The sequence below is a fragment of the Somniosus microcephalus genome, chromosome 14 (assembly GCF_052327205.1).
Source record: "Somniosus microcephalus isolate GS21.2 chromosome 14, FLI_Smic_1.0, whole genome shotgun sequence".
In the NCBI taxonomy this organism is placed as follows: domain Eukaryota; kingdom Metazoa; phylum Chordata; class Chondrichthyes; order Squaliformes; family Somniosidae; genus Somniosus; species Somniosus microcephalus.
In genome coordinates this window covers 25630053-25652879 of record NC_141000.1, presented here as the reverse complement: position 1 = coordinate 25652879, position 22827 = coordinate 25630053, and the positions used below count along the sequence as shown (strand labels likewise).

At 47.3% G+C, this 22827-nt stretch overlaps 2 protein-coding genes across 2 annotated transcripts in view; both read left to right on the top strand.

Annotated features, from left to right (window-relative positions):
- Positions 1–22827, top strand: part of wwc3 (WWC family member 3) — a 275710-nt gene extending 252883 nt beyond the window's left edge. The window contains exons 20-23 of the mRNA XM_086006371.1: positions 2815–2907; positions 12201–12431; positions 13711–13838; positions 22028–22827. Coding sequence (XP_085862497.1) covers positions 2815–2907; positions 12201–12431; positions 13711–13838; positions 22028–22094 — 519 coding nt within the window. The 3' untranslated portion in view covers positions 22095–22827. The remainder of the gene's footprint in view (positions 1–2814; positions 2908–12200; positions 12432–13710; positions 13839–22027) is intronic.
- On the top strand, positions 2921–12194 carry LOC147107384 (uncharacterized). The gene is made up of 2 exons (XM_086006372.1): positions 2921–7566; positions 9837–12194. Exons 1-2 carry the CDS (start codon positions 6613–6615, stop codon positions 9918–9920), a joined length of 1038 nt encoding a protein of 345 aa, XP_085862498.1. The 5' UTR covers positions 2921–6612; the 3' UTR covers positions 9921–12194.

The window sequence follows — 22827 nt, the reverse complement described above, 5'->3', positions numbered from 1 at the left end:
CAAACATTGTAAAAGCCGGTCCCGGGCTGCGCGGGACTAGCAGATAGCTGCGCAGCCCCACAGCTTAGGGGGAATATTGGTTGCCAGACCAAGAGCCAATGTAGGTCAGCGAGCACAGGGGTGATGGGTCAACGGGACTTGGTGCGAGTTAGGACACGGACAGCCGAGTTTTGGATGAGCTCAAGTTTACGGAGGGTGGTAGATGTGAGGCCGGCCCGGAAACCATTGGAATAGTCGAGTCTGGAGGTAACAAAGGCCTGGAGGAGGGTTTCAGCAGCAGATGAGTTGAGGCAGGGGTGGAGACAGGCAATGTTACGAGGTGGAAGTAGGCGAACTTGGTGATGGAGCGGATATGTGGTCAGAAGCTCATCTCGGGGTCAACTATAACACCAAGGTTGCAAACAGTCTGGTTCAGCCTCAGAAAGTGGCCAGGTAGAGGGATGGAGTCGGTGGCTAGGGAACGGAGTTTGTGGCGGGGAGCAAAAACAATGGCTTCGGTCTTCCCAATATTTAGTTGGAGGAAATTTCTGCTCATTCAATGCTGGATGTCGGGCAAGCAGCGTGACAAATCCGAGGCAGTGGAGGGATCGAGAGAGGCGGTGGTGAGGTAGAGCTGGGTGTTGTCGGTGTACGTGTGGAAACTGATGCTGTATTTTCAGATGATATAAAAGGTAATATGAGCTTCCAAAGATGGGTTGCTGTTCAAGTAACTAGGATATTCAGATTACACCATTTCACAAAGGTGGAACCTGTTTTAGATCTAAAAGTTCTGAATTTGTAAAAAAAAGCACTATGAAAATGGCGCATTACATGCCACATACTGCCTAGTAGGAAGCCACCTTTCTGACCAGTTAACCATGCCTGAGAGTCACAACAATTTGCATTTATATAGCACCTTTTAATATAGTAAAAAGTCCAAAGGCGCTCGACAGGAGCGTAATCAGACAGAAATTGACAGCGAGCCAAAGAAGGAGACAAAGAAGGACAGGTGAACAAAGCTTGGTCAAATAGGTCAATTTTTAAAGAGCGTTTTAAAGGCGAGTGAGGTGGAGAGGTTTAGGGAGGGAATTCCAGAGCTTGGGGCCTAGATAGCTGAAGGCACAGCCGCCAATGGTGGGGCGAAGGAAGTGGGGGATTCATGAGAACCCGGAAATGGAGGTGCGCAGAGTTCTTGGAGTATTGTAGGGCTGAAGGAGGTTACAGAGATAGGGAGGGGCGAGGCCATGGAGGGATTTGAACACTCAAGTTTTAATTATGTAGAGTCTGGGCATGCACTGGTAGGGAACACTTAAATAAATAATCTCATAACCTATTTAAGTTTTTGAGTTTTTTGATGAGGTAACAGAGAGGGTTGATGTGGTGTACATGGACTTCCAAAAGGCATTTGATAAAGTGCCACGTAATAGGCTTACCAGCAAAGTTGAAGCCCATGGAATAAAAGGGACAGTGGCAGCATGGATACGAAATTGGCTAAGTGACAGGGAACAGAGAGTGGTGGTGAACGGTTGTTTTTCAGACTGGAGGAAGGTACACAGTGGTGTTCCCTGGGGTCGGTACTAGGATCACTGCTTTTCTTGATATATATTAATGACTTAGACTTGGGTGTACAGGGCACAATTTCAAAATTTGCAGATGACCCAAAACTTGGAAGAACAGTGAGCAGGATAGTGATCGACTTCAGGAAGATATAGACAGGCTGGTGGAATGGGCGGACACGTGGCAGGTGAAATTTAACACAGAAAAGTGCAAAGTGATACATTTTGGTAGGAAGAGGAGAGGCAATATAAACTAAAGGGTACAATCCTAAAGGGGGTGCATGAACAGAGAGACCTGGGGGTATATGTGCACCAATCATTGAAGGTGGCAGGGCAGGTTGAGAAAGCAGTTAAAAAAGCATATGGGATCCTGGGCTTCATAAATAGAGGTAAAGAGTACAAAAGCAAGGAAGTTATGATGAACCTTTATAAAATACTCGTTCAGCCTCAACTGGAGTATTGTGGCTAGTTCTGGGCACCGCACTTTAGGAAGGATGTGAAAGCCTTCGAGGGGGTGCAGAAATGATTTACAAGAATGGCTCCAGGGATGAGGGACTTCAGTTACGTGGATAGATTGGGGAAGCTGGGTTGTTCTCCTTAGAGCAGAGAAGGTTGAGAGGTGCTCAAAATCATGAGGGGTCTAGACAGAGTAGATAGAGAGAAACTGTTCCCATTGGTAGAAGGGTCGAGAACCAGAGGACACAGATTCAAGGTGATTGGCGAAAGAACCAAAGGCGACAGGAGGAAAAACCTTTTTACACAGCGAGTGGTTATTATCTGGAATGCACTGCCTGAAAGGGTGGTGGAGGCAGACTCAATTGTGGCTTTCAATAGGGAGTTGGATAAGTACCTGAAGGAAAAAAAATTGCAGGGCTACGGGGAAAGGGCGGGGGAGTGGGACTAGCTGAAGTGCTCCTGCAGAGAGCCGGCACGGGCTCAACAGGCCGAATGGCCTCCTTCTGTGCTGTAACCATTCTAGGATTCTATGATTAAAATCCACGTCCTTCAAGAAATGTGGATGTATGACTTCGCTCTCGCTCTACTGATTCCCACGCTGCAACAATTTAATTGTAGCATGGACATCAGTGAGCATCCAGATCTGAATGCCCGTATAGAATTCTCAACTAACATCGGAATGCATCTTGTGTGAAGATTGCAGTTAGGTTCTGGAAAATACAATCAAAATATCAATTCGTTAACAATGAACCTGTGCTGAGTGACCATGAAGTGAAATTGTTCAGATACGAATAACTTTGCCTCTTTGTGTTCCTTATTACAGCTGTACCGAAGTGACAGTGACAGTTCAACACTTCCAAAAAGATCCCCATTTATCCGAAATGCGATGGAGAGACGCACTCTGCGTTACAAACAGGTTAGCACCTTGGATAATTCTGGGGCAAATGACACTTGCGGGGCAGAATTACAGCACTTGTATTAGTTCATACATACTTGGATTATACTTGTGTAGCTACACCTGGGCGGGAATCAGTGGTGTGGGGGCTCGAAGTGGGAGGCGATCTTTCCTAAACCACCACCATCACCACCAACTCCCGCCCCCCACCCCTCCCGAGCGTGAGGCTTGGGTAATTTTAACTCTTAGGCCACATTTGACAATCGACTCCCACCTGAAGCCGGCGGTGGGGGGTGCAGCCAATGTCGGCAGGCGGGAGTCAAAATTTACTGGGGGTAGGGTCAGGCCACCAGCGAGAACCCACTGAAATGCCCCCTGGCAGAGTAAGTAAGGAGTGGGTGGGGGAGTTAGTAAGTTTTGCGATTGGCGTGAAAGCCTGGGGCAGAGGAGGCCCAAGGTAACCTTCTGGGGCAAGGACAGCCGATTCCAGGATGCTGACTGCCATCTGGCAGGCTGAAGACTGCAGCCTTTAGTTGCGCCTGGACTTAAAATGGTGTGGGTGTCCCGATGATGTCACCAGGACGCAACTTCGCCATTTAAATCAGGTCCTCATTCCTCTGGGGTTGGCGGGCCTCTCATGCCTGAATTGAGCCAAATTAAGAGGGGGTGGAGGGACACTGCTCTTAACCCCCTAACCAGACCAATCCCACCAGGTGGGGTACGGAACGCTTCACTTTTCACAAGTCAGATACTCCTGATGTGTATATTAGAATTTATAAACCGGTTTAAATCTGTGGTACCTATAGTGGGTTGCACAGATATGTGTTGGAGATCATGGATGCCAGCGGGCACTCATGAGTGGTTCGATCTCTGCGTCCTTGTGGTTTACTTTGCTTAAATCGTCGGTCTGTAATGTGTAAACTCTTTTTCCTGTCAAGAAATATTGGTTAGCCATTTTTCTTGCACTTTGGCCATTTTCCTGTTCCAGGCGCACTTAAGGAGATATTTTGCAAATTCTATTTAAAGCAAATGCAACTGGATTGCCGTAGCAAGGCAAGGATTGTGGCAACGTGAATGTACGCTGTTGGAAGAAGCCTGGATTGAGTTTCACAAACATTTGCAACTCCGATTTGAGAGTGATTTTTGGGCAGTTGGAAATTCTGGGGCTATTGTGTATCCAATCATTGTTTAAACGATTTAACACGTGGGTTTGGATACTGGCTTAAAATTCCTTGCCATCTCCCTCTCTGCCAGTCTCCATTTTTGAATCTAGCTTTAGATTATTTTGAGCCTGGCTGTGAACAGCTAAGTAGAAGCAGATATTTAATTGCCAGCCTCACCAGCCTGTTCACTTCATACACCAATATCACAGCAGAATTCAGCCCAACGTTTTCAAATTGACCACAAGCAGCTGTAAGTACTTGACTTCTGACTGATGGAGTAAAGATGGCTCAATATGATCATTACTGTAAAGCCTTGTATTTATGTAGCACCTTATCAATTCCCTCAGCTTCTTTCACAATACTACAAGTGCAATGCACTTTGAAGTGCAGTGACTGTTATGTAGGCAAACTCAACAACGATGACAACAACTTACATTTATATAGTGCCTTTAATGTAGTAAAACGTCCCAAGACGCTTTACAGGAGCGTTATAAAATAAAATTTGACACCGAGCCACATAAGGAGATATTAGGGCAGGAAAAAGCTTGGTCAAAGAGGTAGATTTTAAGGAGCATCTTAAAGGAAGTTTAGGGAGGGAATTCCAGAGTTTAGGGCCTTGGCAGCTGAAGGCACAGCCACCAATGGTGGAGCGATTTAATATCGGGGATGCTCAAGAGGCCAGAATTGGAGGAGCACAGATATCTCGGAGGGTTGTGGGGCTGGAGGAGATTACAGCGATAGGGAGGGGCGAGGCCAAGGAGGGATTTGAAAATGAGGATGAGAATTTTAACATCGAGGCAACCATTTTGTACACAACACAATCTCACAAACAGCAATGAGGAGAATGACCAATTATTCTGTTTTTGGGTGGTGTTGGGTGAGGGATGAATGTTGGTCAGAGAGCTCTTCTCTCCTTCACATGTTACCATGGGATCTTTAACATCCACCTGAACCACTGGAGTAGGCAGATGGAGCTCCAGTTTGATGCAGTCTACATTTATATCATAATATAATGTGATCTAATTGAAACATACAAAAAAACTTACAGGGTAGATGCAGGGAGGATGTTTCCCCTGGCTGGGGAGTCTAGAACCAGGGGTCACAGTCTCCGAATAAGGGGTCGGCCACTTAGGTCTGAAATGAGGAGAAATTTCTTCACTCACAGGGTGGTGAATCTTTGGAATTCTCTACCCCAGAGGGCTGTGGATGCTCAGTCGTTGAGTATATTCAAGACAGAGATCGATAGATTTTTGAATATTAAGGGAATCAAGGGATATGGGGATAGTGCAGGAAAGTGGAGAGTGAGGTAGAAGATCAGCCATGATCTTATTGAATGACGCAGCAGGCTCGAGGGGCCAGATGGCCTACTCCTGCTCCTATTTCTTATATTCTTATCATGGTCTCTCAGAGAAAGAAAGTCCCACTTTTTCCTTTTTTCCTGTCCTGGTTAGTTATTTTTCTGTTTGCTTTCATCTCTCGTTATGTGTCCTTTATTTATCCTAATATAAAGGAATGAAAAAAGCTGCTTGCAATATTTTCTCTGAGATATTCTCATGCTGTCAGAAACCAAACTCCTGGTGGAGACCTTTATGTATCCCGGGAAGAAAAAAAGCACCGAGTGTATTGGGGTCAGGATGATTCTGAACTCCTAGAAAGGTAACTGCACTCCCAAGGAGTGCAGGCCAGAGATGGGGCTACATCAGTGACGTTCAGATCGCCTGATCTGCGCTTCTGGGAGCTTGCCTTCCCCTCTGAGAGCGCAGAAATTTGTTTTAAAAATAATTAAATGTGAAATTTCCACAGCAGACTCTCGTCTCTCATCAATCAGTAACTGTAATATCTAATTTCATGGACATTCACTTGTCCATTTTGTGTGCCAGACACTGGGCTGCCTGTGGTAAACCACTTTTACCGTTTACTATCGTTACACTATAGTTATCACTGTTAGATCGTTTCCCTATAGTTATCACTGTTCACACTGTTGTATCACTGTACGAGGTCGCCTCTTGTCACGCTGCTATACCTGGGCTGACCACTGCCGACTCCGCCCATGGCTCCACCTACCTGCCCGGGTATAAAGGTGGTCGACTGGCTGGTATTCCTCCTTCTTGGATCCGATCACCCACGAGGGTGGGCTCTGTTATTTAGTCAATAAAAACCTATAGTTACTTTCTTAACTCGTCGCTTTTCATTGGACGAATTGATAGGTATATCAATTTTATTGACTAAATTTTAAAATGTCATCACTTGAGCAACCAAACAACCAGTCAACGGAGCAGCCAAACGACCAGCCAGACGCCCAGCTACAACAGCCACAGCAGCCGGCTTGGCTGCAAGCCCTCAAACCACCGTACCTGGATCTAAACCCACAAGCAACAAACGCAGCCCTCGACTTCAAACACTGGCTGTGCTGCTTCGAATCCTACCTGGAAGAATCCGGCGTCCCTCAGAGATCCAAACTAAGAGTTCTGACCGCCCAAGCGAGCCCTAAAGTATACGCACTCATCCAGGACATTACTACTTACGAGGCCGCTATCAACCTACTGAAACAACGGTAAATTCCATGTATGCCAGACACCTCCTAAGATCCCGCCCGCAACAGCCAGGAGAGTCTGTAGCTGAATTTTTACAGGCGCTACGAACACTCGGCAGGGACTGTGACTTTAAAGCAGTATCGGCTGCAGAAAACACTGAAGATAACATCCGCGATGCCTTCGTGAAAGGCCTTCGGTCCGACTACTCACGGCAGAGACTGCTGGAATCAAAGGACCTCGACCTGAACACAGCTGCAGCCTTGGCCTACTCCCTAGAAGTGACCCAGCGGGACCTCGAGGTGTATTCCAGGTACAGTTCGCGACTCTGGGACTCGGGCCCGACCCCGACCGCAATACCCCTCGTAGCGCAGCCCCCGGGACCTACCTCAGCGTCGGCGTCCCGGACCAGATCGGGACTGCCACCCCCGGTACCGGCTGCGACTTCGGACCCCCGCGACCGGGCCGCCGGCTGCTTCTTCTGTGGGCAGGCGAAACGCCCGAGGTCGCGCTGCCCAGCCAAAAACGCGACGTGCTCCAGCTGCCTGAAGAAAGGCCACTTCGCGAAGGCCTGCAGAGGGAGAGCAGCAGAGGCCAGCAGTGCCTCATGCGAACTGTGGGGGCGGCCATCTTCTATCAAGGCCACAGATGAGCAATGGGGGCGGCCATCTTTGATCCAGGCAACCGACGCCAGCAGTGCCTCATGTGGGTTGTGGGGGCAGCCATCTTCTCCGCCATTTTGCCCCACCTCGTGGGCGCCTCCATTTTACCCACCACGCTCGACCGCCACCTTACCTCCAGACCTGACGACCGCTTCACCTACAGACTACAGCGACCCGCTCAGCCACACACTAGCCTCCGTCACACTGGACCAAGCTCGCCCGCATCAGCTGTCCAAGTCAATGATGGACATCAAAGTAGACGGCCACGCCACGACCTGCCTGTTCGACAGCGGAAGCACGGAGAGCTTCATACATCCAGACACGGTGAGCCACTACTCCCTCACTGTCCAGCCAACGCGCAACCGGATCTCGATGGCATCGAGGTCCCACGCCACAGACATCAGCGGCTACTGTGTTGTGACCCTGTCGGTTAAGGGCACGGAGTATAAAAACTTTAAACTCCTCGTCCTGCCCCAGCTATGCGCTGCCGTCCTACTAGGGCTGGATTTTCAATCCCACCTCCAAAGCGTCACTCTAGCATACGGTGGACCCCTCCCCCCGCTCACAGTCGACAACCAGCAGCCTTTAAATCGCCCACCGCGTAACACCTGCAGCCTATCCACCCTCAAGGTCCCGCCACCTTCCCTGTTCGCTAACCTCACCCCCGACTGCAAACCCGTCGCTACCAAGAGCAGGCGGTACAGCGCCGGGGACAGAGCTTTCATTAGCTCTGAGGTGCAGCGTCTCCTGAAGGAGGGCATCATCGAGGGGAGCAGCAGCCCCTGGCGTGCCCAGGTTGTAGTCGTTAAGACCGGCAATAAAAACCGCCTGGTCATCGACTACAGCCAAACCATAAACCGGTACACCCAGCTGGACGCATACCCCCTTCCCCGCATATCTGATATGGTCAATCAGATTGCTCAATACCGGGTATTCTCTACCATCGACCTTAAGTCGGCCTACCACCAACTCCCTATCCGCCCCGAGGACCGCCAGTATACCGCCTTCGAGGCGAATGGCCGCCTCTACCACTTCCTTAGGGTCCGCTTCGGCGTCACCAACGGGGTTTCGGTCTTCCAAAGGGAGATGGACCGGATGGTTGACCAGAACGGGCTGCAAGCCACGTTCCCCTATCTAGATAACGTCACCATCTGCGGCCGCGACCGGCAAGACCATGACGCTAACCTGGAAAGATTCCTCCGTACGGCCCAACGGCTGAACCTCACCTACAATAAGGAGAAATGTGTGTTTAACACCTCGCGCCTTGCCATCCTCGGCTGCGTAGTAGAGAACGGAATCATCGGCCCCGATCCCGAAAGAATGCGTCCCCTCATGGAGCTACCCCTTCCCCACTGTCCAAAGGCGCTGAAGAGAACCCTGGGGCTCTTCGCCTACTATGCCCAATGGGTGCCGAATTATGCGGACAAAGCCAGACCCCTCATGAAGTCCACCTCCTTCCCCCTTACGGAAGAAGCGCGCGCGGCCTTCTCCCTCATCAGGGGAGACATTGCTAAGGCCACTATGCACACAGTGGATGAGTCCATCCCCTTCCAAGTGGAGAGCGATGCATCCGACTTCGCCCTAGCCGCTACCCTCAACCTGGAGGGGAGACCGGTGGCCTTCTTCTCGAGGACCCTCCAGGGCCCTGAGATCCGACACTCTTCGGTCGAGAAGGAGGCCCAGGCGATTGTGGAGGCGGTACGCCGCTGGAGGCATTACCTCGCAGGCAAGCGATTTACCCTCCTCACCGACCAGTGTTCGGTCGCTTTTATGTTTAATAACAAGCTGAGGGGTAAAATCAAGAACGACAAGATCTTGAGGTGGAGAATCGAGCTATCCACCTACGATTATGATATCTTGTACCGGCCTGGTAAGCTGAACGAACCCCCTGACGCTCTATCGCGAATTACATGCGCCAACGCGCAAATTGATAGACTTCAGACCCTCCACAACGACCTCTGCCACCCCGGGGTCACCAGGCTTTACCACTTCATTAAGGCCCGCAACCTGACCTACTCCATCGAGGAGGTCAGGACCATGACCAGGAACTGCCAGACCTGTGCCGAGTGCAAACCGCACTTCTTTAGGCCGGACAGAGCAAGCCTGATCAAGGCCACCCGCCCCTTCGAGCGCTTGAGCATCGATTTTAAGGGGCCCCTCCCGTCCTCTGACCGTAATGTGTACTTCCTCAACATTGTTGATGAGTACTCCCGTTTCCCCTTTGCCTTCCCCTGCCCAGACATGACCAGCACCACGGTCGTTAAATGCCTGAACGACCTCTTTGCCTTGTTCGGGTTCCCAAACTATATACATAGTGACCGGGGCGCCTCCTTCATGAGCGAGGAACTCCGTCAGTTCCTACTAGCGAGAGGCATCGCCACTAGCAGGACCACCAGCTACAACCCCCGAGGGAACGGCCAGGTGGAAAGAGAGAACGCGACGGTATGGAAGGCCGTCCTCTTAGCCTTAAAGTCTAAGGGCCTCCCAACCTCTCGCTGGCAGGAGGTCCTCCCGGCGGCGCTGCATTCCACCCGGTCACTACTTTGCACTGCCATTAACGCCACCCCCCATGAACGAATGTTTGTTTTCCCCAGGAAGTCGACTACGGGAACCACGCTACCAACCTGGCTGACCTCTCCGGGGCCTGTCTTGCTGCGAAAGCACGTGAGGGCCCATAAAACGGACCCCCTGGTCGAGAGGGTGAACCTCCTGCACGCCAACCCCCAGTACGCCTACGTGGCATACCCAGACGGGCGGGAGGACACAGTCTCCTTACGAGACCTCGCACCCTCGGGCACTCCGGAGACACCACCGCTACCCCCCCCCCCCCCCACCACCCCCCCAATTCCAGCCCAGGTAGACGGTACGCCGGAACCCCAAGAGCCTTCGCCTACCTCGCAGACGCCAGCATTAACACCGGAGAACGCAACACCGCCGCTGCGACGATCAGACAGGCTTACGAGGCCTCCGGACAGACTGACATACCAGAACTGGTAGTACACTTCACCCCGCCGGACTCCAATCTAAACAAGGGGTGAATGTGGTAAACCACTTTTACCGTTTACTATCGTTACACTATAGTTATCACTGTTCACATTGTTGTATCACTGTACGAGGTCGCCTCTTGTCACGCTGCTATACCTGGGCTGACCACTGCCGACTCCGCCCATGGCTCCACCTACCTGCCCGGGTATAAAGGTGGTCGACTGGCTGGTATTCCTCCTTCTTGGATCCGATCACCCACGAGGGTGGGCTCTGTTATTTAGTCAATAAAAACCTATAGTTACTTTCTTAACTCGTCGCTTTTCATTGGACGAATTGATAGGTATATCACTGCCTTGATGTTTTTATTAACATATAATCCTGATCCTGAGCGCAACCTTTGGACCAAACTCGGTTTACTGCTAGTCTCTCTTGTCTGTGGGTTAGTGCTGTTTAAAGACAGACAGAAAGAAAATGAAGTACTTTTGAAATCTAGTCACTGTTGTAATGTAGGAAATGTGGCAGCCAATTTGTGCACAGCAAGGTCCCACAAACAGCAATGAGATAACGACAAGGTAATCTTTTTTTAAGTGATGTTGGTTAAGGGATAAATATTGGTCAGGTCACCGTGAGAACTCGCTTACTCCTTCAAATAGTGACCATGGGATCTTTTACATCCACCTGAGAGAGCAGACAGGGTCTCGTTTTAATGTCTCATCCAAAAAACGGCACCTCCGACAGTGCAGCACTCCATTAGTACTGCACTGACATTATATATGTTATTGAAAAATAGGTATCAGCTATAAACTATTTAGAATTAATACAACTTGAATTTGGTTATTTTGGATTTATTTGAATATTCTAAGTTGCTCCATTCTGGAATATAAAAAAGAACATGCAGTGGCACATGCAGAAGGCCAAAAGGTCCATCTCCATGGGCACAAATTCACTCTCCAAGTTGGCTGCTATAGTTTTTTTATTTTTGTGAGAGGTGTTCAGAAATAGCACATCCCCTAAAACCTATCCAGGAGGATCAGGGAGAAGACACATACCAACACACAAAAATGATGGGCAGGAAAAGACCAGCTGGTCCATCAAGCCTGCCTGACTCCATGATGGCTGGAGTATCATGACAAGTCACTTCCTAATCTCCTCCCCCTCCCCAACAGCCATGTAAACCCCTGGGAGAGGCAAAGAAAGAGAAATTCTACGGGAAATGAAGAACCGCCTAACATCTAACCTGTTCCTACTTTTTTGTAATTTAAATGCATGTCCCCTGGCCCTCCCCAGTCTGTCGCAATGAAATAATGTATCAATAGGCACACAGCCCTTTGATTATTTTACATACCTCTATCAGGTCTCCTCTAAGCCTCCACTGTTCTAATGTAAGTAGAACCAGCTCTTTCAGCCCATCTGAGTAACTAAGGTTCTTTAAGGTGGGTATCATTCTTGTAGCTCTCTTAACCTTTTCCAAGGCCACTACTGTATATCACCCACCATGGGAACAGAACTGGGCGCAGTACTCCAGATGCGGTCTATCCAACGGCCTGTACAATGACAGAATGGTGTCCTTTGATTTGTACTGAATGGTTCTATTAATACAACCCAATACCCTGTTTGCTTTGGGAACCCATGTTCCTTGGCAGTGTGAGCAGCTTCATCCAATCTGAATCTTAAGGTTGCTGAAACCTTAAAACCAAGCCAGACACTCATCTGTATTAGCCATTAGTCAAATAACAGTAGTTTGAAGCAGATTTGAGACCATTGGTTGTATAGATGGGGGTTATTTTTAACTTGGAAGCTGCTTCAAGAGTTGTAACTTGGATTTTAAAATGCTCAAGTTAAAAATATGAATTCAGTTCTTGGAAAATTCTAATGGAAATGTTGATTTCATGGGAAAGAAAATATATGGAGATTTGGGAAATGTGGAATAATTCAGGCTTTTGTTATTGTGCGTGTGTTTTTTTTTGTGGCAGCCATCCTTCAAAACTCCACTGGTTGAACATCCTACACGGACATCCCTGGACTTGGAGCTGGATCTCCAGGCATCTAGGACTAGGCAGCGGCGACTGGACGAGGAGCTGAATGCACTACGAGAGCTGAAACAACGGCTGGAGGAGAGCAGGATTCGGGGGCAGGCCGACTTGCCTCAATGGATTCTAAGAGACGAGCGATTCCGCAATCTGTTGAAGGAAGCAGAGAGACAGGTGTGGAGAAAGTGTTTTGTCAATGGAGTGAGCCATGGTTAACATGATATATCAAGCCAGTAATAGACTGCAGTGAGTGAGTAATGGGGGAGCTGCATAGCGATGAAGCATTAACTTTTCTCTTTTCCCCTAACAGATGCTGACCTGTGTATTTCTGTCATTTTCTGTTTTTATTTTAGATTTCCAGCATTTGCAGGTTTTTTGGTTGCTTTTCTATTCAAACTGTTTAATTTGCCAGGAATACGGGGATACCGGAAACAAAGAGAGTATCAAATATTGCTCTTTGTTACCTCAATGCTGTGTTGATCAAGACTTAGAAATAAATAATGTTGCTGAAAGTTTATACCTTAACAGTTATGTGATCATGCTAGAGTTTAAAAATTGGGACAATTGTATATTAAGAAACAGAAGCCATTTAAAATTCTTTATTGATCTAGCTGGACAGATTTTTTATCTTTCTGGGGCATGCATCCTTGGTTTTCTTCATTTGTGATCCTCAATTCTGCCTCACACTTGAGACTTTTGAGCCAATTACTAGGGGAGAGGAGCTGAGGTGGGTTCTGGTTGCCTTCCTCAGGGTTTTTTTAATCTTCGCAATACCTTCTCCTAGGTGGGCTGTTACCAAGGCAAAAGAGCCCCACCCACCCTTTACAATGGGGGTTGGGCCTTCTGCGCCCATCAGATGCTGGACCTCAATCAAGTACTCGAGGCCGGAGCTCCAGTTTCCACTTACCCAGGGCTGTCTTGAGCGGGGCTTGAAACCTTCACCTTTTGACCCAGGCGGGAATGAGACCACTGGGCAAAGGCTCGCTCCCCAAATATTGTAGCTGGCATCAAAATGGATTCTATTTCAAATAAAACTTAGTACAGGAAACTTTGTGATATCCGGCACCCACGGGACCGAGCTGCTGCCGTTGCCTCAAAACTGCCGTACTCTCCAGAGTTAATGTTGAGAGATACGGAGATTCTTATCTCCGTATTTGACAACAAACACTGTTGCTTAGCAACAGCTTCTAAACACTCGGGTGTGGCCCTAAAGCTCTGTAGTTGAAGCTGTTGCTATAGCTACAGACCTTGCACAGCTTGACTGTTCAAACAAAGCAAAAAAAACAAAAAAAGAATAAAAAACGGCTGCTGATTTTTGCTGGTGGCTCCAGATTGCTGGATAGCTCACCTCCGGATAGCACAAAGTTTCCTGTACAAAGACTGATAAATGGGTAACGCACAATGCGTTTACTTACAGTGAGATAAATGCCCTCTTTTTTGAAACAATTTGTAGGCAAAGCAAACAAAGTCAGAACAGCGGCAAGAACAAGCAGCTGAGAAAATGTTGAAGAAAGCAGCGAAGGAAGTGTATCAACTGCGAGAGCAAAGCCAAAAAGAACCCTTGCAGGTTCAGTCATTCAGGTAAAGAAAGACTTGCATTTACATATCACATGCTCAAAGATCGCATAAAATGAATAACTTTGCACTGCAGGGACTGTTAGGTGGACAAATGCAGCAGCTATTTTTCTTGCACCAAGTCACCACCAACAGACGGGTCCAGAAATGCAGTGATTTTGTTTTTGGTGATGTGGGCTGAGGTTTTGGTAATGAGGGGGACAAACACCAAATCAACTCCTCACATAGTGTCATGGGATATTTAATGAACCACACCACAAATTGGGCCTCAGTTTAACATCTCATCCAAAGATGGTACCTTCAACAACACAGCTTTTCCCTACTGCTGCACTGGAGTGGAGTGGAGTGTCAGCTTAGATTTTGTGCTCAAGTCTCTGGAGTGGGGCTTGAACCCCCCAACCTTCTGACTCGGAGGCACAAGTGCTACCAATTGAGCCAAGCTGACATCTTTGGTAACTGAATAAGAACACCTCACAAAGATGACATCGTAAACACGAGTCACTTGTCTCTTGTGTATCTATTTCTTATGTTTCACAATGTTGAAAGTGGCAAAGCCTAATAAATTCAATTAGGGCATTCTGGAGGGGGAGGGTGAACAGCCAGTTGTCGTGGTGCATATAGGTACCAACGATATAGGTAAAAAACGGGATGAGGTCCTAAAAGATGAATATAGGGAGTTAGGAGGTAAATTTAAAAATAGGACCTCAAAGGTAGTAATCTCAGGATTGCTACCAGTGCCACGTGCTAGTCAGAGTAGAAATAGAAGGATATTTCAGATTAATACGTGGCTAGAGGAATGCTGCAAGGGGGAGGGATTCAAATTCCTGGGACATTGGAACTGGTTCTGGGGGAGGTGGGACCAGTACAAACTGGACGGTTTGCACCTGGGTGGGACTGGGACCGATGTCCTAGGGGGAGTGTTTGCTAGTGCTGTTGGGGAGGGTTTAAACTAAAATGGCAGGGGGTAGGGAACCTGTGCAGGGAGACAGAGGAAAGGGAAGCAAGGATAGAAACAAAAGACAGGAAGGAGAAAAGCAAAAGTGGAAGGCAGAGAAATCAAGGGTGTAAATCAAACAGGGTTACAGTAAATAATAATTCTAAAAGGACTAAGAGTGTTAAAAAAACAAGCCTGAACGCTTTGTGTCTTAATGTGAGGAGCATTCGTAATAAGGTGGATGAATTAGCTGCGCAAATAGATGTAAACGGATATGATATAATTGGGATTACGGAGACATGGCTCCAGGATGATCAAGGCTGGGAATTCAAAATCCAGGGGTATTCAATATTCAGGAAGGTCAGGCAAAAAGGAAAAGGAGGTGGGGTAGCATTGCTGGTTAAAGAGGAGATTAACACAATAGTAAGGAAGGATATTAGCTCTGATGATGTGGAATCTGTATGGGTAGAGCTGAGAAATACCAAGGGGCAGAAAACGCTAGTGGGAGTTGTATACAGACCCCCAAACAGTAATGCTGAGGTTGGGGATGGCATTAAACGGGAAATTAGAGACGCGTGCAATAAGGGCACAGCAGTTATCATGGGTGACTTTAATCTACATATAGATTGGGCTAACCAAATTAGTAACAATACTGTGGAGGAGGAATTCCTAGAGTGTATACGGGATGGTTTCCTGGACCAATATGTTGAGGAACCAACTAGAGATCAGGCCATCTTAGACTGAGTATTATGTAATGAGAAAGGATTAATTAGCAATCTTGTTGTGCGAGGCCCCTTGGGGAGGAGTGATCATAATATGATAGAATTCTTTATTTAAGATGGAGAGTGAAGTAGTTGACTCAGAGACTAAGGTCCTGAATTTAAATAAAGGAAACTACGATGGTATGAGGCGCAAGTTGGCTAGGATGGATTGGGGAACGTTACTTAAAGGGTTGATGGTGGATAGGCATTGGCAAACATTTAAAGATCATACAGATGAACTACAGAATTTGTTCATCCCAGTTTGACATAAAATCCAAGGAGAGGACATATAAATTGGCCAGAAAAAGCAGCAAACCTGAGGATTGGGAGCAGTTTAGGATTCAGCAAAGGAGGACAAAGGGATTAATTAAGAGGGGGAAAATAGAGTATGAGAGTAAGCTTGCAGGGAACATAAAAACTGACTGTAAAAGCTTCTATAAATATGTGAAGAGAAAAAGATTGGTGAAGTCAAGCGTAGGTCCCTTGCAGTCAGAATAAGGGGAATTTATAATGGGGAACAAAGAAATGATAGACCAATTAAGTACATACTTTGGTTCTGTCTTCACAAAGGAGGACACAAATAACCTCCCAGAGATGTCAGGGAACATAGGGTCTAATGAGAGGGAGGAATTTAATGAAATCAGTATTTGTACGGAAATGGTGTTGGGGAAATTGACGGGATTGAAGGCTGATAAATCCCCAGGGCCTGATAATCTACATCCTAGGGTACTTAAGGAAGTGGCCCTAGAAATAGTAGATGCATTGCTAGTCATCTTCCAAAATTCTATAGACGCTGGAACAGTTCCCATGGATTGGAGTGCAGCTAATGTAACCCCGCTATTTTAAAACCGGTAAGCCTGACGTCGGTAGTGGGGAAAATGCTAGAGTCCATTATAAAAGATGTAATAGCAGAGCAGTTGGAAAACAGTGACAGGATCGGAGAAAGTCAACATGGATTTACAAAAGGTAAATCATGCTTGACTAATCTACTGGAATTTTTTGAGGATGTAATTGGTAGAATAGATAAGGGAGAACCAGTGGATGTGGTGTATTTGGACTTTCAGAAGGCTTTCGATAAGGTCCCGCATAAGAGATTAGCGTGCAAAGTTAAAGCACATGGGATTGGGGATAAGGTACTGACTTGGATAGAGATCTGGTTGGCAGACAGGAAGCAAAGAGTTGGAATAAACGGGTCTTTTTCCGAGTGGCAGGCAGTGACTAGTGGGGTACCGCAGGGATCGGTGCTAGGACCCCAGCTATTCACAATATATATTAATGATCTAGACGAGGGAACTAGCTGTAATATCTCCAAGTTTGAAGACGACACAAAGCTGGGTGGGCGTGTGTGCTGTGAGGAGGATGCAGAGAAACTCCAGTATGATTTGGACAGGTTGGGTGATTGGGCAGATGCATGGCAGATGCAGTATAATGTGGATAAATGCGAGGTTATCCACTTTGGTGGCAAAAACAGGAAGGCAGATTATTATCTGAACGGCAATAGATTGGGAAAAGGGGAAGTGCAACGAGACCTGGTTGTCCTTGTGCACCAGTCGCTGAAGGTAAGCATGCAGGTGCAGCAGGCATTTAAGAAGGCAAATGGTATGTTAGTTTTCCTAGCGAGAGGATTCGAGTACAGGAGCAAGGATATCTTGCTGCAGTTGTACAGGGCCTTGGTGAGACCACACCTTCAGTATTGTATACAGTTTTGGTCGCCTTATCTGAGGAAGGATGTTCTTGCCATGGAGGGAGTGCAGCGAAGATTCACCAGACTGATACCTGGGATGGCAGGAATGACGTATGAAGAGAGATTGGGTCGATTAGGCTTATATTCGCTAGAGTTTAGAAGAATGAGAGGGGATCTCATTGAAACTTATAAAATTCTAACAGGTCTAGACAGACTAGATGCAGGAAGGATGTTCCTGATGGCGGGGGAGTCCAGAACCAGGGGTCTCAGTCTAAGGATAAGGGGTAAGCCATTTAAGACTGAGATGAGGAGGAATTTCTTCACCCAGAGAGTGGTGAACCTGTGGAATTCTCTACCAGAGAAGGCAGTTGAGGCCAATTCATTAAATATATTCAAGAAGGAGTTAGATATAGTTCTTAAGGCTAAAGGGATATGGGGAGAAAGCAGGGACAGGGTGACGTAATAAAACTCACTACGCACTTGGTTTGAGTAAAAGCAAGGCTTTAATCAACTTGTTTCAGAACATGGAGGTCTAGTTGTACTTCACTAGTTCCTGTCTTACAAAATGTCCCTGGAAAGCTGGGCCCACGCCTGAGTATTTATACTCCTTGGACGGCGCCACCAGCTGGCCGTCCAGCAGTATTTCATGAGTAGTTTCTTTGAGGATGAGATTTATGACACGGTACTGAATTTGAATGATCAGCCATGATCTCATTAAATGGCGGAACAGGCTCGAGGGGCCGAATGGCCTACTCCTGCTCCTACCTTCTATGTTTCTATGTGATTTTAAAGTTAACCCTTACACTATCAGTGGCTTCAGAAAATTCTGCACTTGCTTGGCTGAATTTGTTTGTGAGATTCTCCCTCACTCTCTAACACTGCTACTTCGATAAAGTGAGCAGCTTACTACTGTAGAAATGCTGTCGTATTACGGTAACAACAGCTTGCCTTTATATAGCGCCTTTAGTAGTTCAAATCCCACCACGGCAGCTGGGGAATTTAAATTCAATTAATTAATTAAACCTGGGATAAAAAGCTAATATCAGTAATGGTGACCTTGAAACTATCGGATTGTCGTAAAAACCCACCTGGTTCACTAATGTCCATTAGGGAAGGAATCCTGCCGTCCTTACCCGGTCTGGCCTATATGTGACTCCAGACCCACAGCAATGTGGCTGACTTTAACAGCCCTCTGCCACTCAGTTGTATTCAAGAAGGCGGCTCACCACCAGCTTCTCGAGGGCAATTGGAGATGGGCAATTAATGCTGGCCTTGCTGGCGACACCCACATCCCGTGAATGAATTAAAAACAAATTATGGCAGATGACCAAAGGAGCGTCTTAAAAGCAAATAGAAAGGTAGAGAGGCGGAAAGGTTTAAAACATACATTGTAACATTACTAAAACATGTACCTCTAAATAAAAAGTTTGAAATAAGTTTTAAAATTCCTGTTCCTCATCTTTTTTCTTCCCCTAGCCTGTGTTCACTATTCAGACTTCTTGTTTACATTATTTCTTACTTATTTTAGTTTTATAATCTAAACCTATTTGTTTCCTGTGATATCCATTCTGAAGAAGTCTGGATACCACTTTCTATGGTAAATCATAGAATCTTACTGCACAGAAGGCCATTCGCCCAGCGTGCTTGTGCCGGCTCTTTGAAAGAGCTGTCCAATTAGTCCCACTCTCCTGCTCTTTCCCCATCGCCCTGCAACTGTTTCCTTTTCAAGTATTTATCCAATCTCCCTTTGAAAGTTACTATTGAATCTGCTTCCACCGCCCTTTTTAGGCAGTATGTTACAGATCATAACGACTCGCTGCGTAAAATAAATTCTCCTCATCTCCCCTCTGGTTCTTTTGCCAATGTAATATCTGAGTGGTAAGGTCCAATAACTGCTATAAGCCAGACTTCAGGAACCCAAAACTTAACTTTTTAATTACACAGTTTAGGAGAGAACAGAGCTCTTACAGCTACAGGCATGCACTTCTATTTCTTACTGCACGATGCAAAGATGGAGGATCCTATGAGTCATTCCCATAATGCAATGTTACCTTAATACTAGTAAATATAATCCCTTAGCATTTGTCTCCCTCTGGTGGATAACTTAAGCATTACATCCGAGATTACTATAGCCAATTATCTTAAATCTGTGCCGACTGGTTACCAACCCTCCTGCCGGTGGATATGAGCTAAAAATTGTCTTTAACTCGCTGGAGCTGAAAACGAATCTCATTGCCTTTGCATTGGGGGAGTGATCAATATAAATTGTCTAGATACAATGGCCCAGAAATTCGGGTCCCAACGCGTGAGTACGGACGGAGTACTCACGCGTGGACCCGATGGAAGTGCCGGAATCTTGCATGCACTACGCATGCGCGGGAAACCGGCACTTCCGATCCTCTGAACCAAGGGGTTCAGAGGTCGAACGCGTGCGCGCGGGAGTCTGCGCGTGCGCGTTGAACTTCCTTTTTTTTTTCAGGTTTTAACGTGCGGGTAAGTCTACATTTTAGAAATGTAAAAAGCAGCCGTAAGGACTTCATTTTCAAAGGTAAGTGGTCAATTATTTAAAATTAAAACATTTTTTCCACAGGTTTTTTACTTTTAAATACTTTAAAGCAAGGTAAGTTTATTTTTAGCCCCGTTTTTTTATAAAATTATTTTTTTCAAAAATTTAAATTTTTGTTTAAAATAGTTATTTGATGTCATTTATAGTTTACTAGCTGAAGTGCCCGGCGATGCCGAGGCTTTTTCGAGGGCATGTTGTTGTTGGAAGAGAGAGAGAGAGAGAGCGACTGGGGGGAAGAGAGAGAGCGACTGGGGGGAAGAGAGGGAGGGGAGGGGTGGGGGGAAGAGAGTGGGGGGAAGAGGGGGAGGGGGAGGGGACGGGGGGGAGGGGGAGGGCGGGGAAGGGAGGGCGGGGGGAGTGGAGGGGGGAAGGGAGGGAGGGGGGGAAGGGAGGGCAGGGGAAGGAAGGGGGGGAGGGGAGGGAGGGGAAGGGAGGGAGGGGGAGGGAGGAAGGGGAGGGCAGGGAGGGGGAGGGAGGGGGGAAGGGAGGGCAGGGGGGAGGGAGGGCGGGGGAGGGGGGGAGGGAGGGCGGCGGGCGCCCCCCCCGAGGGTCGCGACCCCCCCCCCCCCCCGAGGGTCGCGCCCCCCCCCCCCCCCGGAGGTGAAGACCGCCGATTGCGCGCGCAGCAGGAGCTGAGACGCGGCGTCTCTCTCGGCCGGCGGGCCCGGTTGCCAGGGCAACCGTGACGCTGACGAAGCCAGAGAGAGAGACGCCGCGTGTCAGCTGCTCCTGCTGCGCGCGCGGCCCCCCCGAGGGTCGCGGCCCCCCCCCCGAGGGTCGCGGCCGCCCCCCCTCCCCCCGAGGTGAAGACCGCCGATTGCGCCCGTTGCCAGGGTAACGCTGGACGCTCAGCAAGCCCCGGCAGAGAGAGACGTCTCAGCTCCTGCTGCGCGCGCACCCTAGCGGCGCTGGGCTGAGGCTCGGCCCTCCAGCCTTCGAGTGGGGCCGGGAGGTGCCTAGCTCGGGCGTGGGTGCGGAGGAGACGCCGAGGCTTCTAGGCCTACCTGGAAAAACGGGGAAAGGTAGGAAAATTAATGAGATTAGATAAGTTAATTACTTTCTAAATCATTTTTTTTTAAAACAATATGTGTTTTAAAAGCAACGTTTTTTTTTAAGACGCAGAAAGCGGGAAAAAGAAAGGAAAAGTTTGGAATCAAGATGGCGGCGACTCACCTCGGTTCAGAACGATAAAGCCCGGCCACACACGCACCGATTGGCCCGGCGGCACACGCCAGCAACCCGGCGTACGATTGGTCGAGCTCGAGGTCACTCTGTCGCTAATGAGCGGATAATGAGATGCTAATGAGCGGAATGTTGAAGGTTTTTGGGATACCGCGGGCGCAATTTTAGCCCGGCCGAAACGTAAATACGCTTAAAACCGTCTCGGAAGCGTAAGCTTTCTTTGGAGGTAACGCGCGCGTAGGTACGCCCTGTAACTTTCGAGTGCATACCCGCAACGCACACGCGATGACAGACAGATAGACAGAAAGACAGAATGACAGAAGTACCGATTTATATATATAGATTTACAAAGTGTGATTTAAAAAAAAAAAATTTATTTGAAGGTAAAGTACAGTTTTACAGCCTCAGCATTTAAACGTTTTGACAGGTCTATCTGTCAAGACTTATGAATGGCGCATTCCCTGCTCCGATTGGCTGCCTGTTGTTCACGTGATCCCAGGGGACGCTTCGCACTAACTACGCCCCTGGGACACGCCAGCATAGCGCGCCGGCCTCTGGGACAGGCCTCGGAGAGGAATTCCACGCAGGCCAAGAGGTCAACTGCCGGCGTGCTAGGTAAGTGTAGGTCGGGGGCTTGCACCCGCGGGAAGCCCCCGACCCGAATTTCTGGGCCATTCACAATTTCCATGTGCAGTCACTAGTCTTTGCCTCCAGTGCCACCGCCTATACTCAGCTTGCCTGGTGAAAGGGTAGTCTTTGTCTTTTAACCTCTATTCTTGTTCGAGGCTTGTTCCTTTTAACTCCGTGTCCTCAAGTTCTTGGCTCATAGCCTTGGTCAAATCATCTGATTAGCTTGCCAGTTCTAATGTTCTCTTTCTGAGGTGATGCTGGTGCTGCACTCCTAGTGGGAGCCACATTCATGGAGTGATAACAAAGCTGCTGCCCACAGATTCCCACATTGCACCACCTGTGAGTGCGGAATTGTGGAACTGGTCCTTGTGTTACAAGCAGTTCTGTGATTTGCCCAGTCTTGCAATTTGAAAAGTGACTTGTTTTGTTTTATCACAGAGAGAAGATGGCATTTTTCACCCGAGCGCGAATCAACATACCTCCTCTGCCAGCGGACGATGTATGACACTTTACTATATTTTAAATATGAAGTATTTATCGGTCTCAATTTTATTCATGTGAAGTTACTAGAAAAACCAGTAAGTGATTTTATTAAACACTTTTGCAAGGGTTATTCCTATACACTTTTTGTAAAAAGAAAAAAAGAAAAAAAAAGCCTGTATACTTATATATTATAAATATATATATATCTTTATATATATATATATTTTATAATTCTAGAATTGCAGCAAGGGGTGGTTTATCCTTGTTGTGAATTTAACATCTCTGAAGGAATGGTATATAAAAGATCAAACTAAGCTGTTGTATATCTGTTCAGTTTCTGTGTACTCTGATGTATGTGAGCTTAAAAGGCTGGAAGATGGAAACAAGGCCAGCTTAATCATATCCACTGTAATATAGGTTTCTTATTTAAAAATTATTTTCCTTGAAGGAAAAGTCTCAGTTTTAGGTGTATTTTAAGACTATAAAGTTCTGCAGTATTTTGGGTGCACTGGAATGAAATCTTAAGCTGGCTTTGTTTCTGTTACCTGATGTGAAAATACTATGCGCTGATTATTAATGTTACCTTAATATGTTTCAAGCCGCACGTATAACATTAGCGTTTTATAATACTCTGTGCCTTTACACTATATTGTAACATTGTATTCTTTACCACATCTGTGTATTGTATAAAAAATTTCAGTAGTAACATCTTTCAATATTTTTACTATTAAAATAAAAAAACCTTTATCAGTGAA